The 17,913-nt window shown below is 39.0% G+C and overlaps 2 protein-coding genes across 4 annotated transcripts in view; both read right to left on the minus strand.

Moving 5' to 3' along the window:
* The window catches only part of SMIM11 (small integral membrane protein 11), a 176,024-nt gene extending 173,308 nt beyond the window's left edge, over window positions 1-2,716 (minus strand). The window contains exon 1 of the mRNA XM_081198855.1: window positions 2,706-2,716. The gene's annotated coding sequence lies outside the window, so the exon portion shown is untranslated. The remainder of the gene's footprint in view (window positions 1-2,705) is intronic.
* The window catches only part of ITSN1 (intersectin 1), an 87,833-nt gene that overhangs the window by 16,555 nt on the left and 53,365 nt on the right, over window positions 1-17,913 (minus strand). For 2 of the 3 annotated variants that reach the window (XM_081198744.1, XM_081198743.1), the window contains exons 27-29: window positions 17,384-17,501; window positions 14,799-14,990; window positions 2,721-2,842 (exon numbers count right to left, since the gene is read on the minus strand). In XM_081198744.1, coding sequence (XP_081054870.1) covers window positions 2,721-2,842; window positions 14,799-14,990; window positions 17,384-17,501 — 432 coding nt within the window. Of the gene's footprint in view, window positions 1-2,720; window positions 2,843-9,900; window positions 14,494-14,798; window positions 14,991-17,383; window positions 17,502-17,913 lie in introns of those variants that run through there. The other variant, XM_081198745.1, reaches the window with a different exon arrangement.

The raw sequence follows: 17,913 nt of genomic DNA on the forward strand, positions 1-17,913 counted from the left end.
TCCACAGCGTTTTTGGGCTGAGGCTGCACTGTATGCGAATTATACTTTTAACAGAGTGTACAATAGCACAGTAGGCAACACTCCTTACTTCATGCTATTTGGGAAAAAACCAAAAATTGATCATCTAAGAGTTTTTGGATGTCGTGCTTATGTGCTGGTGCCTAGGGCACAACGTAGGAAAGGCGATCCTAGGTCTAAATAAATGTTTTTCTGTGGTTATCAAGCAAACACAAAAGGTTGGAGATTTGTAAATGTAGAAGGCAATCAAACAAAAATCACAATCAGCAGAAGTGCAGAATTTTGTGAACAGGATGGTTGGAATAGAATTCATGGAAATCCTGACATACTATTTGATGTGGTGAACAGTAGCAATGAAACTCAGGCCCCAGGGCAGGTATTAGTTCCAGAACAGACTGAGGAATTTGAGTCTGAGGACAAGGGTGAGAAATCGCCTAGTTCACCCAAGTCTGTAAAGTCAGAATCTTCTAGCTCTAAAAGTTCACCTGTACAGCAAGAGAGACGTGTAAAGTCAGAATCAGAAAGTTCTTCAACTACTAGTGACAAACAGGTGACGACTAGTGATTCTGGGTCAGAGGGGGAAACTGAAGGAACATCACAGGAACTGTTAAGGCGTTCTAAGCGTACCAACAAAGGTAAACCTCCTGAAAGGTACCAAGCTATTAGTGTTTGGGCTGGTTTGGCAAATTGCGAACCTGAAAGTTTTGAGGAGGTTGAGCAGTTACCCCAGGAAGAGGCCAGTAGGTGGCGTGAGGCCATGCAAAAGGAGTTGAATTCTATGAAAGAACTGGGTGTGTTTTCCATCACCAAACTGCCAGAAGGTGCCAAGGCAGTAAGTTGTAGGTGGGTGTACAGGATAAAGACAACAGCGATGGGGAAACCAGAGTACAAAGCAAGGCTTGTAGCTCGAGGTTTTACGCAAAGAAAGGGATTACATTATTCCGAAGTCTATGCACCCACTTCAAGGAGTGAAACCCTACGGGCACTATTAGCAGTTGCTGCTCAGAAAGGGTTCAAAGTGAATCAATTTGATGTCTCTACAGCTTATCTTCATTCAGACTTGGCTGAAGAGCTCTATATGGAGCTACCGCCAGGATTGAAAGTTGGTAAATCAAATCAGGTATGGAAACTACATAAATCTATTTATGGACTCAAGCAATCTGCTCATAATTGGAATGAGTGTTTGAATGACGTTTTGGTAGGCATTGGTTTTAGCAGGAGCAAGGCTGACAATTGCTTATATTTCAGAGGTTCAGGAGATGCTCAAGAATCTTTGCTTGTCTATGTAGATGACCTGATTTATACTTCAAAGACACAAGAACAAGTAAAAAAACTAGCCAAAGAGTTAAATAAACACTTCAAAGTTAAGAATCTTGGTGATGTGAAGGTCTATCTTGGTGTTCAGATAGATAGGACCAAAAATGGCAGTTTTCTACTGAATCAAAAAGGCAAGATATTGCAAATGTTGAAAAAGTTTAACATGACGGAGTGTGCAGGTGCTAAAACACCAATGGAAATGGGTTTTGTAAAAGACAATGAGTTCAAGGATAGTGCTGAATTCAAGCGTGCTGAAATCTTTCAGTCAGCACTGGGAAGCTTACTTCATCTTTCGCAATGGAGTAGACCAGATATTGCTTACGCTGTTAACTTACTCAGCAGAGAAGCTTCGAAACCTAGTGTAAATGCATGGAAAGGAATTCAAAGAGTGTTAAGATATTTACAATACACCAAAGATTTTTGCCTTGAATTATCTTCGGAAGGACAAGCACAGATTACTTGTTGGGCAGATAGTGATTGGGCAAATTTAAAGGATAGAAAATCAGTGTCTGGCTGTGTAATAAAATTTGGTAACTCTCTGATTGGGTGGAGATCCAAGAAACAGAACCTAATTGCTTTGTCGTCAACAGAAGCTGAGTTCTGTGCCTTGTCTGAGTTATGTAGAGATCTAGAATTTTACAAATGCTTGGCACAAGAGATGTATGAAAAGGCCATCACTCCAATCACTGTATGGGGTGATAATCAACCGTGTCTTAAGTTAGCACAAAATGGGCAGTTTAAAGGTCGTACAAAACATTTGGATATCCGCTTTCAAAATGTTTGTCAAACGGTAAAAGCAGGAATTGTTAAATTAAATTACTGTCCCAGTCATGAAAATCAAGCTGATGGTTTTACAAAACCGCTTGGGTTTCAGCGGCATGAAAACTTTTGTGAAGAAATGGGTCTGAAGTAATTTTGTTTTTTGTATTGCCAGCGAGAGGGGGTGTTAGGGTGTGAAACCTAAGACGCTGGCAAGTTAGCAATGTCATGTGACTTTAAGTAGTCAAGCTCGTTAAGTTGTTAAGTTGTTAAGTTGCTCAGTATATAAAGAGTGTTTGTTTTCTCTGTGTTTGGGGCGTGAAGCAAAAATGTCCGAAAGCTCCGGAGGTGTTTCTGTTATCTTTCTGCAAGAAACCTGTCTTTGGAAAGACAGGCTTCCCTGTGTCGTTATTTCTTTGCTGCTGAGACTCTGAAGCTTGTACTGCAACAAGAATCTCTGCACTGGACTTAATTAATGCTCTGCAAAGAGAGCTGTTGCTGGTGGCGCAGCGGAAGCGTTTACTGGACCAGTACACAAACTCTCTTAGTTTGACCCCTTTTACGATGAGGCCAGGGTGAGAAAACACATCAGGAGAAGTTGTTAAAATGTGTACAATCAGCCTCACCTCTGTTACCAGCTGCAAGTCATTCACATAGTTCTCTTCTGTTACTATGAGTTCATGGATGTAGCCCTGCCGTTTCCTTTCGGTAGGTGTCAACATGTCTAGGAGGTGCAGATCAGCACACCCTGGAAAACACAAGGAAAGGAACAGCATTCACTCTTTGGAACACTAACCCAATTCCTCATAAAAGGCAAGTTACAGTGCTGAGTTATCTGTGCTACAAATAGCACAGAATGGAATGTGTGGGATGTCTGGCTTGTTTGAAATGAGTGTTAAAACTGCACCCAAGGCATAATTTTCTTGGAGATGGTAAACCTGTGTTTGAATTCAACCACTTCAGAGTGCAGGCTGAGGCTTAACATGTGCCTGAAGTGACAACGACTTACAGTGTCAGCCAGAACTAGGTCTATTGTGCTGACCTATTTAAAGCTGATAAACTAAGCTTTCAGACAAAGCAAAAGGTAAATTATAAGGCATTGGTTGGAACCACCTCCATTGTACTGTGTTACTGAGACAGAACTCTCTATGTTTATACACTTAGGAAGGAATATTCTCTGAAGAGATTGTACACTGGATTCAGTTTTCAGTTGATAGCACTTTGGAAAGCATCTTTAAACTGGCGATATTGATTGTTTAATACTTTCATTAAATTTTGGACTGAATTTTTACACAGGTGCCCCGTTTTGCTTATCTAAATTCAGTTTTATAATTTACACTGAGATTTTATCATTCTTTATCTTACGCTACCTAGAATGCTTAACTGAAGCCCAATCAAGAAAACTGCTAAATTAAAAAAAAACTTACATTAAGACTTCAGGGTGATCTCTTCTTTCTGATGTGACAAGCAACTCATTTCCACCAGGATCTGAGTGTCATGCTTTTAGATGCCAAAGTTGAGAGCCTACTCTGGTATACAGACTTTAACAACTAGACAAATGGCCAACACCATTTGGGGAGAGGCAGTAACTCAGTGGTAGAGAACATTTCTTACATGCTGAAGGTCCCAAGTTGAATCCCTGGCATCCCTAGCTAATTCTGGGAAAGGGCCTGTTTGACACCCTGGAGAGTCACTGTAGATAAAAATGAGCTAGATGATCCAGTGATAGAAGGCAGCTTCATATATTCCCAAGATCCAAATCTGAAGCTTGACAAACCCACAAATGCAGATCTTTCTGGAGAGGTGCCCGATAGCTAGGGAAAAATTATATTGAGCAATTGTTCACCTTGGAGCCCCATGTGCAAGATGAAGAGTGGCATAATATATTATTAAAATCTGTACTCATAGCAATAAGAGGCAAGTCTCAGGCTTATGCTGATTGCTGAATAAGGAGGTTTGTTCTTGTAGTATAAAAATCATGATAAAACAGATTTTGATTCAAAATATTCCTCAGAGGCATTCTGATTCAATGCCCTTCTTTTTAAATTAAGATTTCTTTAGGTAGCTTTTCTTTGATAGCCAGCTCTAACAATATGCGGGTAGCTGACTTTAGCCAAAAATATTTTTTTAGAAATAGCTCACCCAAGTTGTTTCTTTCACAGAACAGAAGTCACAATCTCATGTCAGTTTGCAGCCCCAATAAGACGCTGCTAATTTTAGGTAGTTTAAGTGGGGTATTTTTTGCTCGAGTTGGTTGCCAGGGTATCAGTGAAATTAGCTCTACAAGGTCAGGGTAGGAAGCCTGTGGTCCTCCAGACATTGAACTACATCTCTCATCATCATCCCTGGCTGTTGGCCATGCCAGCTTGGGCTGATTGCAGATGGAGCCAAATAACAAATAGGGGGGCGCTATTCTCTCTGAAGAAACGCAGTATCAGATTCATCCTGGAGGAAGACTTTAGTTGAAATGTATCATATTATTACTATTTCAGTTCTTCATCAATAAACCCATGCTGTTCGGTGGGATTTGGTCTGCATCTTTTCACATGCTGTCCCCATTCTGATGCTGCCTCCGGCCTTTTGATCTGACAGTAAGGAAGAAACGGCAGCCTAATGATTGAAGAGTACTGCCATTAAGTAACTAAAAGTGCTTACATCAGGTAATACACCAGTATGTCTCTTCCATAGTATTGACCTAATTATATACTATACTAATTCTTAATATCACTTTTTAGAAAGTTTTCATCATTTTTTAAAGCAGCGTTATCTTTTAAAAATAATAATGACAACCTATAGTATTTCAGCATAATGAGGGATAAGTTGGCAGTAGGGGGCTTTTCAAGACAGTTCAGAGATACTTAACTCATACTTAATAATCATGGCAATCATGTGGACAGGAGCAGATTTTAGTAATACAGTCTTAACTTGGATCCCGAACACCTTGTGAGTCAAACGTTTTGGCTCCTGAACGCAACCAACCCGGAAGTGAGTGTTCCGGTTTGCGAATGTTCTTTGGAACCCGAACGTCCGACGCAACTTCCGCGGCTTCTGATTGGCTGCAGGAGCTTGGTTTCCGAACATTTTGGAAATCGAACAGACTTCTGGAACGGATTCTGTTTGAGTTCCAAGGCATCATTGTATGGACCCTATTTGGTGCCCTGAATACATAATAATTGTGGCCACTCTATCACACATCTGACCACGGCCTAACTTTGAGTAGGTCCCTGTATAAAAATATTATTTTGTGCCCCCTCACTCAGCGTACTGTGCTGATGTGGAGGGCAAACTGCAGCAGATGTATTTCTGTCTCAAGCCACATGCTATCCCACCAGCCTGTACCACGGCGGGAAGTTGGTGGGAACTGCTAGGCTGTCATTTTTAGGGGCAAAGACAGATCTGGTTCTCACACAGCAGGAACTAGGCTCACTGATGTCCCACAGAAGCAGTGGCTGCTCTACCGTGAATGCATGGGTTGGGCTTTGATTTCAAGCATTCCCAGCCTTTGCAACAGCAGGTACTGTATTTTTCGCTCTATAAGACGCACCTAGTTTTAAGAGGAGGAAAGCCCCGTTTTGGGGGGATCAGCTCAAAGTTGTGCAGCTTCATTTGCAAAGGGGAAAAGCCCCATTTTTTTTGAGGATCAGCTCAAAGTTGTTGAGCTTACTTTGCAACAGTGGCGTAGCGTGGGTTGTCAGCACCCGGGGCAAGGCAAGTAATTTGCGCCCCCTAACCCGTGGATTTGTGCCCCCTAACCCTAACCCCCAGATGTTGCGCCCGGTGCGGCCGGCCCCCCCTGCACCCCCCACGCTACGTCACTGCTTTGCAAAGGGAAAAAATCCTGTTTTTATGGGGTTCAACTCACAGTTCTGCAGCTTCTTTAGGAAAGGGAGCCATTTCTAAAGTTTCCAGACAGATAATCTAATCAGCCAGTCACATGTCGCTGGGGAAACAAACAGCCTCCGTCTGCAGAACATTCAACAATGGAGGCCTGGGCAAGGGGGCAGGGCCAGAAAGGGAGCCAGCGATTGACCACACATTTGCTCCATAAGACGCACAGACATTCCCCCTTACTTTTTAGGAGGAAAAAAGTGCATCTTATGGAGCAAAAAATACGGCAATAGGAAATTATATTATGTATTCTGTGCCATCAGTGGACATGACTCCTTAATAAGTTTCGTAGGTAAGATAGCTATATTCTTGTTCCCAAGGAATCTACAGTCTAAAATAGTAATGACCAGAATAACGTGGGCAGAAGCTATCACATTTATTTGAAGGTCAGTTGCAATTCAGAATAAGCATGAGCACAATTGGCAGCACAGGGACGCACAATGCTGTGCTCCACTAATTGACTTCCTGCTGTGATGAAGAATCCATGTCGCGTGTCATAGGATTGTAGAGTTGGAAAGGACCTCAAGGGTCATCTACTCCAACCCCTTGAAATGCAGGAGTCTTTTGCCCAATGTGGGGCTCAAACCCATGACCCTGAGATTAAGAGTCTCATGTTCTACTGACAGCTGTTCCAGTGTCAGCTTGGCTTCTGGTATATGAATGCCCTATATAGTGGAGGAGGGTGCATCTCACTAGAAGACCAAGATGAACATAAGACAGGCAAATAGATAGATGGATATTTCCTTGTTTTGCTTTCAGTTGCCAGTCAACAACATGGAAGTGTCAAATACAGTTAAGGTCTTTTATCAAATAAAATGTTAGTGGAATGCTTGTCTTACTTAGAGGAAGTGCCATCTAAGCTATAGCCACTTCTTAATCAAATTGAAGATAAAACACAACAGCTCTTACAGTAAGAATCTTGGGGATGTGAGGAAAATAATTTAAGAAGCAAAACTCAGTTCCAACAGCAGCAGGTTTCTCTACTTTATTGTGAAAATAAGTAACACATTTCAAAAATGAAACATTGTGTCATTTGCAAATGAAAAATCACGAATCACTCTGCCACCTCCTTTTTCTCTATTTAGGAATGCATCTCTTTCCAGAACAATAACTATCTCCAAGGGAGGTTAATGATATATATCAGGGGTGATTAATGTTCTTTGGGCCAAGGGCTGCATTGACCCATGACCAACCCTCCAAGAGCTGCATATTATTATTATTATTATTATTATTATTATTATTATTATTATTAATACCCCGCCCGTCTGGCTGGGTTTCCCCAGCCACTCTGGGCGGCTTCCAACAAAAGATTAAAAATACATTAAAACATCAGGCATTTAAAACCTCCCTAAACAAGGCTGCATGGTAAACTGGGTGTGGCAGAGGCAGAAAAGAGTGGAAAGTTCATATATTTCATTTTCTTTCCATGCAAAATCAGTCTAATTCCTTCCCAAACACATTCAATTTGTATTTTCTTTAAATTTTTAGATTCAATTATATTTTTCCGAATAAAATAAAGGTTAATAAGATAACGTATTGTGTCTTCCATCCAAAGTCAGTCTGTTCCCTTCTATCAGTATTTCCTTTTCCTTTTTTTAGTGAAGAGTCTGCTAATAAGTCTGCTAAGTAGCACTATTAATAACACAGAAGCAGCAACAGGAAATAATCAATTAGTTTAGAAGCCCCAGCTGACTTAAAAGTGGAGAAAATAACCCAAGGACAATCAGAGAAGCCCAATGAAAGTAATTAACCACAGAAAAAGTGTATATAGGAGCAGGGGAGAGAGAAAAATCACCAACAAATAAATAAAAATTAAGACACATAATTGTTGGAGATCCCTGTGGATGACCCAAAACCTCTTGACTGTATACAGCCCACAGGTCATTGGTTAGCTACCCTTGATGTATATGATTATGTCAGAATTTTAATATGGCAATTTGTAATGAATGACAAGTTTTGTATGAAGATCGTTTTAATAGTATTTCAAATATGCAAAATACCTTACAATCTTTGTGGCACCTTAGAGCTCAATACACTTGACCAGCATAATTATGGTACCATTTCAATCGAAGGCCATATTCTTAGAATGCTGCTGGATGCTACAATATTCTCTTTTTCTGGCTGTCTTGCACTAATTTATCCAATTAATTTAGTAAACAAGTGATGGGATTCTAGAAATGGGAGAGACTCAGCTTATGAAACTTCAAAGACCTGGAGTGGTTTCTTATGGACATCAGAGTGAAGCTAGAATTTGAGGGTGCCAGCTCTTCCTGCCTTTGGTTTTAATGGAGCTATTACCCAATGACAGTGGTGGGATGAAACCAATTGATCCATTGGTTTCAGCTCACAGATGTAAAGTATACAAGTTACTATAATTCAGGACCTTGTAAATGGACTGGTCTGCCATTCTGGTCAACATGATAGAATAGTTAAGCAACAAATTACTGCACATAAATTCGGATTCTTCTTAAAAATGTCATAGAAGCACTGTCAGCCCTTTTATTTTGTGGCCTCAATTGTTCACAGAAACATTCTCTCTCGCCATCAGGGTGTGTGTGCAGTGGCAGCACACATCTGGTACTCAAAAGCACATTACCTCTGAACAGATTGGGTTCCAAAGAACTAGCCTTATAAATAGCTTTTGATCATTTGCCCTGCATTTACTTTCTTTCTTGCTCCTGTTGACGCAGAAAGCTGGAATTCCCTAATCTTGGCCCAGAAAACCAGTTCTCGTTTTCATTTTCACTGCTCTGGAGATGCAGTCAAGTGATTACAACAAACCCAGGTCCAAAACAACAGGTCTTCTGCAATACAAATCAAGCATCTCTTGCTTCTTTGAATTCACACACTCTCTGAAGAGGAGTTCAAAGTCATGATCTGAAGTAATTGGTTAGTTTTTTACATTGAAAGTAAGGAACGCATGGGCCATTCATATTCAGGTTAAATGAGCAGTGAAGAGATTTATGTATAGGAGAGGAGAGACGAATGTTCAGTGTTCGTAATACTCTAGAGTAGAGCCACTGAAATCACACTATGTTCCTATCCCGAGGCTCACTTTCCGACTTCTGTTCTCTACTCAACACATGCAGTTCATGGGTAACTAGTTTATCCATTCAATTTAGTTTGTTTTGATCACTGGCTTTAACAAAACACGCAACAGAACAAAAACAATAAAACAAACCAATAATCGGGCAGTAAAGAAAGGAGCACATACAAAAGGGCCCCATTGGTGTTAAAACTGCCCAATGTCAAGTGACACACAGTAGCAAACATGCTTCACATATCAGCGTAATCTAAGGTGGCTCTTACTTTTTTTTGTATTAGTGAATAATTAATTTCTGGTGGTTGGACCAAAGTTTATGAACTTACAGGAGCAAATGTAGAAGTCTTCCATTGAAATAATTCCTGAAAAGGCCCTATCATTGGATGAAATTTTGGTTTTGTAGAGCCAGGTCCTTTAACAAGTCCTTATAAATTGATGAGACATTGTCTCTATTTTCAACATAACAGAAGACGCTTCTGGAAAACAACATTTCAGTTCTATGGCTGTCAATATATCATATGCACTTTGGTGACTTATGGCCAAACATGATCATTTTAGCCTTATAATAATTTGTGGCCTGAAGACTTCTGGCTCAGGGCAGTGGGCAAGTGGTGTTAAGCCTATGTGAGGGTGGGAGAGCAGCACTAAATACTCATAATAAAACCAAAAACGTTGCTTTGTTTAAATGATAGGGGCTTCTCATGTGTTATTTTAAAAATACGTAAAAATTAAACAAACAAACAAAAATGGGGCAAGGATACAATCTTGTTTCACTACCTAGGCAGTTGGACCACTTTTTAATCAGCAACCCTATGGAAGATAGCACTTATTCTCCATACTGTATCTTAATTGCTGTCAATAATCTGCAGTCAACATTGCTTTCAGGAAGCTTTTATTTTGATTTCCCAATCACCTTTATCAAAGGCTGCCTTGAAGTCCACGAAGGGAGCATGCCCCGATTGACATCTGCATTAATGTATACATGAACTACAAATCCTAGCACAAGAGGTGTAAGAATACCCAGCTCTAAAGCCTGCATTTCCGTCTGGAAAAACCCTCCCTCAGATTCAGCCCACATCTGAAGTTTTAACAGCAAAATGTTGGGGTGGTGCTTTGCCAGAATTTTGAGATGAACAGGCCTATAGTTTCAGGCTATATTTGTTCCTCTGTTTTATTTATTTATTAAAAGTATATGCTGTCCTTCATCAGAGGATCACAGGACAGCTTACAGTATAAAAACATCAAAATATGTAACATTATAACGAATAAAGCAATCACCACCACCCTGCAGAGCTTAAAAGGCTAAATGCTTACTTAGTCAAAGGCCTGAGAGAAAAGGAATGTTTTTGCCTGGCACCTAAAGATATGAATGAAGGGGCCAGGAAAGCGTCCCTTGGGAGAGCATTCCACAAACAGGGGGTCACCACAGAGAAGGACCATTCTCATGCTGCCACCCTCCAGATCTCTCATGTTTGTATCGGAACAATATAAATTATAGACTGGAGGCACAAGTCCAACAGAACAATTTCCCTTGGATGAATTCTTGTTGATCCATACTGAATTTAAATATTTCATTGGATTTACCAACTTTGACAAAATATTTGTTGGACGATGCCTGTGTACTTGCTTCTGTACTTCAACTGCCTGACTGTCTTGTCAGGCTCCCGGTAAACATATTACAGGTTAGACCAATTTATTTAGCACCATAGCTTGATGACATCTTATTAAACACAGAATAAAAATGACGCTCCCATGCCAAGTTTGAGAGGTTGGAAGTAATGGAGCAGCAGTAGCTGCAGCACCTCTCACCCACCATTCCAAGAAGTATGAGAGCAAATCCAAACAGAGATAGTTTACAGTGTCTCTTCAAGTCCAGAAGCTCTTTTAGCTGTCACGCTTGTTTTTCTTTCTTTATTAAGAGTTCTATGCCACCCTTCACTAAAATAGCCACAGGGCAGTTTACAAAAAATAAATGAATTACATAATAAGCAAAAACATTAAGAAGCTCTCTCATCAATTACCTAAATAACATTGTTAGCTGCATTAGAAGCCTCTAAAACCCTGACAAATAGGGTAATTTTTTACCTGGCATCTAAAATACATAAGGTTGGAGGCAGAAGCACTTCAGTGAAGAGGTCATTCCACAAACACTAAGCTACCACTGAGACGACTATTTTTTTAAAAAAATCAACTGGATTTTCAATTTTATCCACTTTAAACTTTCAATTTTATGCAGCTATCAAACCTTATCTTCATTGTACTTAAAACTGAATCAGGTGGATCAATCCTAGAAAAAGAATTAGGGCATTTAGTTGAAGGTACTGAAAGTCTCTTTAAAATACCCCATTATTACTCTGTGCACAACTAAACGCTGGCAGAAAAATTTTCAAGGTTCATGAGTTCTGTAAATACATATGAAAACCTGTTGAATTTGTCCTTAATACTCTCAGTAAAGTCTTGTTCCATTTAAGGCGCTTTGTTCTAGATTATTACCATCTGGAGAGTGATATTAAAGCTTATTTTTGTCTGCTGAAACTTTAAAGACCACCAACCAATCATCACAGCTACATGGTAGCAGCTCAGTGTTAAGATAATGCTTCCATTGTAGAGATGTAGAGACAGTCCACAATGCTGGGTCCCAAGGCAAAAATAAAATGTAGTATCTCCATTTTGATCCTCAGATACCTTATCATTCAATAATCTGATTTAATTTTTAAAAGGGTCTTCACAAAGTGCATGCCTTCAGAGTTTAACATCCCTCAGGGACCAGAAGAAATACTCAATCTAGTTTGTTATTAGCATTTGCATTTCTAAAGGATTAATTGTGCAAAGGCTTTACAGTAATCATTTCATCAACAATTGGACAAGGTCATTTTCTTGTCAAGTGAAGTACTTCTGCATGAGTGCATAAAACTGTAGAGGATAAGGTTAAAGCTTCCTAAAGGAATCTTAACATGTAGTTTCCACACTCCTTCAAGGATTAGATTTCTCTTGCCCTAGAAGGCCACAAGGCACTTTGAAGAAGGCCTACTCTGCACTGAGATTCTGCAGTCCAGAACATTAAATTCGCTGACCACTTTGAGGAACCTCAGTGTATTAATATTCTACAGTGAACATATTAACATGGGTGGCAATTTAATCAAAATCAAGGGAACTCGTTACCACAAAATACACTGGGGATTAGGGTGTTAATTCCATTTCAGTCTTTTGGCAGCCCTAGTTATGGTGGTAAGGTAATTTAAAGTTGCTGCATCTAACCCTTCACTGCCTTCCCATTGCCAATTTTCATGTTGTTGCTTATGCTGGACAAGATTACATCACAGTGCTAGCTGGGCTCCATTGTCTTCAAATGGTTGACTCTACTATGGTCTCACAAAACACATTTTAATTATCAATATATTTATTTTTTAAAAACACTGCCAGGTTCAATTGCCTTTTTGCATCTTTTTATCATCATATATAGCCCAGAACTCTTGTTTATAATTAGACTATTATGATTATTTTAAATTGTTAATTCACTGCAACGCACATGAAGTTGGCTAAATGATTGTTAGGAAGTTATGTGGCAGGAACTCTAGATATAAAAGGTGTAGAATGGTATTTTAAACATCATGCTAGATAAAATAATGTGGCCCTATTGAAGTGTACAGCAGAATCGGATCATAAGGGAATGCTCTATTATATAATCAAAAATATATTGACAGAGAAAGAGACCACAATCGAGAAGGAGCAACCAAAAGAAATAAGTGACCTCATATATAATGGATAAAAAGCAGCACCTTTATAGTAACAAGATGAAAACCCCACAGCAACCATTTAAAATGGCATTACTGAAACACTGCCATTAGGGATGCATGTTGAAAAACAACCAGCTGTCCTTGAGTATTTAAAAAGTAGCCACTGCTGATCATGGTCAGCAATGAAAAACCTGAGGTTGGACAATTCTCTTGCAGTTAGTGTCACTTGCTAAATATACACAGTAACAATAAAACAGAGACATTTAGTCTAGCTTTTATATGAAGAATTTAATTATCTATACATGTAGCTAATTGTAAAGGCTGTATTACAGTTGTTAAAGCTGCAGGTTTCATATATTTATATATTTTACATTCATATCAATTAAAATACTGAAGTGCAATTGAATAAGGAACTTCACTTGTTCTTTGCACCACATGAATGAAGATAAAAGGAATTCTACATCGCCAGCATGAAATTTAGAAATAGAAGAAATACATAAACAAAAAGAAAAATGTTAAAGTTATTAGTAGAGTTGCTATATTGTGCTTGAGGCATAGGGCTTTTCTTCCTATGTGCTGGCCGCACCAGGCAAAAAAGAGCTTATAACTAATATTTAAAAGACAAACATAGCTTAAGAGTACAGCACAGCTACATAAAATTTGACTATGAGCTCCATTTAATGTTACTTGTATAAATTCCACAGTCTAGTTTAAAAAATGTAAACATTGGAAATTAATTGCAGGAAGGTATTTCTATACATTCTTTTTGTCAAGATAAGATAATTACTTCCTCAAGGGATGCTGTTCCATAGTTATTAACGTAACAGTGATGATAAAACGTAACTTGAAAAAAGTCATGTTAATTCTGAAGAAACAGATAAATGTACTCTTTTGATTTTATACCAAAATGCCAAAAAAATAAAATCTGAGACACAGAACAAAAAGGTGCTTACTATATGTAGTTACAAATAAGAGTGCAAAATATAACATAATGGGAATAACTGCATTATACATGTATATTCTTTCTTGCACATGGAAGGAAATTAATTTCTTATCCATGATGAATTACACGCACAAACATTCACTACAAGAACATGTAACAATACAAGAAACAAAATACCTTAGTTGAACTTGTAATTGAGCACATTTTAATTTCCGTTAAACCAGACTAAATCCTGTTTTAGTAGTACACAAAAAGGAAAAAAAAGACAGACACCAACAACATTGGGACAAGTGAAAAAGCAAAAATACAAGTCTCAGATTTATGGACATTTGGAACAATTTTAATAGCACATGCAGCATTCCTTGATAGTGGGTCTTTTTGCAATAACAAAATTGCAATGACAAAATGCTTGTTTTTCTTTAAAAGGCTAAAATAGGCATTTAAAAATATTTCTACTACTGAAAGCACCTGTGCCAAGGTGGAGAAATAGGTGGGTAACTATGAAAGCCACAAAAGGACCCACTATCCTGTGTGTTTTTTTGTCTTTTTGTAATTTTGCATCTATATCTGTAGATATTAAATAAAAACATTGCGATTACATGCAACTAATGTAAAATGAGGTAAACTGCTCTGCAGTGTGTTCTTCTACTCAGAAGGCAGTAGATGATCATGCTGGAAGTCACATGATCAAGGCTGCATCTCCCATCATCCCTCTGGACAGTGATATGGGATAGTGGGTCTCTTTGAGGACTTTCAAGCCTGAGTGGGGGATGGACAACATATGATTCCTAGAAAAAGGAGGAAAACAACACATAAGCAAAACAAAACAATGAGCAAAATTCAAGCTAGGAAAATGAGCCAGGCATGTAAACAGCATGGTGCAAAAATGATAAAGGTAACATGCTACAAGGGGGATGGAACTAAAAACCAACACAAGTTTAGGCTTGCAATATAGAAGGTCTTCAAAGAGAGTTAGGCAAATATATAGCAGTAGCCAAGCTTCTGCAAAACACAGCAGAATCACAGCAATGCTGCATGTTTCTTTTTTAAAAAATACTATGTAAGCAACTACTGAGATAAAATAGTCACTTACATTGCTGGCTCGGGTCCATATCTGTTGTCAGTTTCACATAGTTGGATGGGAAGAGACCCACTTGCCCATTCACTTCTCCTTTCCACCAGTCTGGGTCTTCCTTATTAAGGACGTTAATGATCTGGCCTTTGCTGAATGCTAATTCATCATCATTCTGTGCAATGTAGTCATACATACCAATTACTTGGCACACTGTTAAGACAATAAACAACATTTGAAACTGATAATATCCATGTCTACATATTTTTGAAATAGTATGTTAGTGCTCCTAAAACATCTCCCCACTTAAGTCACTATTTTGTTACTACATAGAAGAAGAAGAGGAGGAGGAGTTTGGATTTGATATTCCACTTTATCACTACCCTAAGGAGTCTCAAAGTGGCTAACAATCTCCTTTTCCCTTCCTTCCCCACAAGAAACACTCTGTGAGGTGAGTGAGGCTGAGAGACTTCAGAGAAGTGTGACTAGCCCAAGGTCACCCAGCAGCTGCATGTGGAGGATCAGGGAATCGAACCCAGTTCACCAGATTACGAGTCCACCACTCTTAACCACTACACCACACTGGCTCTGTGCTTTAAAAGAGGAAGCTAAGCTATCAGGTCACCAATTAAAAAGTCAATTCCACCTCTCAGCTCACGAAAGGGGGTATAAGTGTACCCACTGACTTCACTCTAGCATGTCTCAGTTCTAAACTATGACAATCTCACCTAATTGCTATTTTACTAGAGGCCAAAAATAGGGATATTGTTAACTCAAGTATTTTTGAAATGCTTAGCGAAATTGGGGAAATGTGGTGATGAATACACCATCCAGAAGATCACCATAAAGAGAAATAATGTATTACAATGTGACTAACACAGCAACTTTAAATGACCATACTGAGCAGGCTGACTTCACCAGTCAAAGAATACAACAGAGTGTGGGAATATTTCAACATGTAGAAATTCCAGAGGAAATCATCATCAAACTGGATCAATACATTAAGATACTATCAGGGGTAAACATTCAAATTGATGGTTTCCATAGAGTGCTATGATAAAGGGGCTTGTATTCCATGTAGCATTAAGTAAGCATCCCGCTTGCACAATGATTTCCACTTGCACAATAGGACTTTCCCCTCCTCCACCCTTAAACCTTTCCTTTTTCCAACCCTCTGAAGCAGATTTGGGGGGAGAGTGCTGTACACACAGTGTAGGACAGGGTGGGATGTCCTGTTGCATAAACATAAATCCTTTCACTGATAGGACAAAGGAGCTGGATACCACCCATAGTCTACAGCAGGGGTTGTCAACCTGGTTCCTGCTGCCCACTAGTGAGTGTTTCAAGATTATAGGTGTGCGGTAGGGGGTTCTACGGAACAAGCTGACTCCTCCTTCCATTGAGCACTGGTGGGTGGTAAGGAAATTTTACCATCAAGAAAGATGCATTAGTGGTCGGTAGGTATAAAAAGGTTGACTACCCCTGGTCTACAGAATGCTATCAAACAAAGTCTATATATATCTATGTACTTTAAAAATCACTCTGCTTTGTTTATATGTTCTCTTGACTTAAAGAAGATTCTGACCTATACTCCTGTTTTAGATGTGAGTTGTGATAATGAATCTAACAATTCTTCAACAGCATGCAAATGATGGTGTTAGATCGGTAGATAAGATACATTCTACATCTGCACCAAAATTACCATCATATGTACATTTATTTTTAATCACTAATTATTATATTGAAAAACCATCTTACTCCCACTGTTGCACCTATCATTCTTTATGAAGAATTACAACTGGATATGAAGCCCAAATTTATTACAGAAACTATTTCCATTTGGATGGATATTTCTCTCTCATCTTTCAACTAGCTTGGCTGAAAACAACACACAATAGTAGATTGTAAGCCATATGAACTTCTGTCCCCTGCAATGAATAGTATATTTATTTAGGGTATTTATGTATCACCCATCACAATACACAGGGCAGTTTCCAACATGACTTAAACAAAATAATTATAAAATATACAATAAATCCATTAAAATTAATAGATATTAGATAATGCACAAATTAAAATAGCGATTAAAACAGTGAGGTAACTCCCAGTGTAATAAAATAAAATACAGCACCATTTTAAAAGTACAAACTTTTATAAAGCTAGCACCAGGCAAGTAGGTGTTAGGAAGGAGATGTAGGACATTATTTCATCACCATCATCAATTTAAGTGATTTTCAATCTATGTTTGATGGACTGATAAAAGAGTTTAGAAGCTTATAAAGGGCTCCTTAATGAGAAAAGTCAAGCATGGTGGACAAGCTTAACTGAAAGACAGCTTGGCTACAACTACCTATTTCAATCTGCAATGTAAGGCTGCAGGGGAGCATTAGGTATATTCTAGGGTACACTCTCCGGTCACACAGTGAGATAATGAGTCCCCAAAGCCTGTCCAGCACTCTTCTGCATTACCCTGGGGGTTTCACAGCTGAGATTCATGCAACCGTTAAATTTATACGAAAAAGGTCCTCTGAACATAGAAAGTTTGGAAACCTCCTGATCTAAAGCATAGGCAATAACAGGTAATCAAATGCTACAGTATTACTTACCTGAAGGTAACACTACTGCTTTAGATGGCTCGGTTGGTGTAGTTTTACTAGTACCAGGACTTAAGAGTTTCACATAGTTAGCAGGAAACCATCCTATCTGTCGTTTTTTCCCACGAGCCTAGTAAGAAAACAATAGCTTAGCATTTTGACTATCAAAATTATCTTGGCGGGAGCAGCTCTGTCTGAATTCTGTATTTGAAATACAAAAAAACCAGTCACTCAACAGTGCAGTGCTCTGAACTTGTTCAAAGTTTAGAGTTTGGATCCAGGATGAACAGAAGCAATGTGCAGTGTTCAATGCCTCCCTGAAGCCCTCAATACATCACATAAGAACAGCCTAATGGATCAGGTGAATGGCTCGTCTAGTACAGCATCCTGTTCTCACAGTGGCCAGGTAAATGCCTATGGGAAAGTTGTAAGAAGCAGAGGAGCACTCTCCCATCTTGCAATTTCCAGCAACTGGTATTCAGGAGCATATAGCCTCCAACTGTGGAGATGGAGCATGCTGTTCTGGAGTGCCTACTGACCCA

The sequence above is a fragment of the Podarcis bocagei genome (assembly GCF_964188305.1).
Source record: "Podarcis bocagei genome assembly, chromosome: 6".
Taxonomy (NCBI): domain Eukaryota; kingdom Metazoa; phylum Chordata; class Lepidosauria; order Squamata; family Lacertidae; genus Podarcis; species Podarcis bocagei.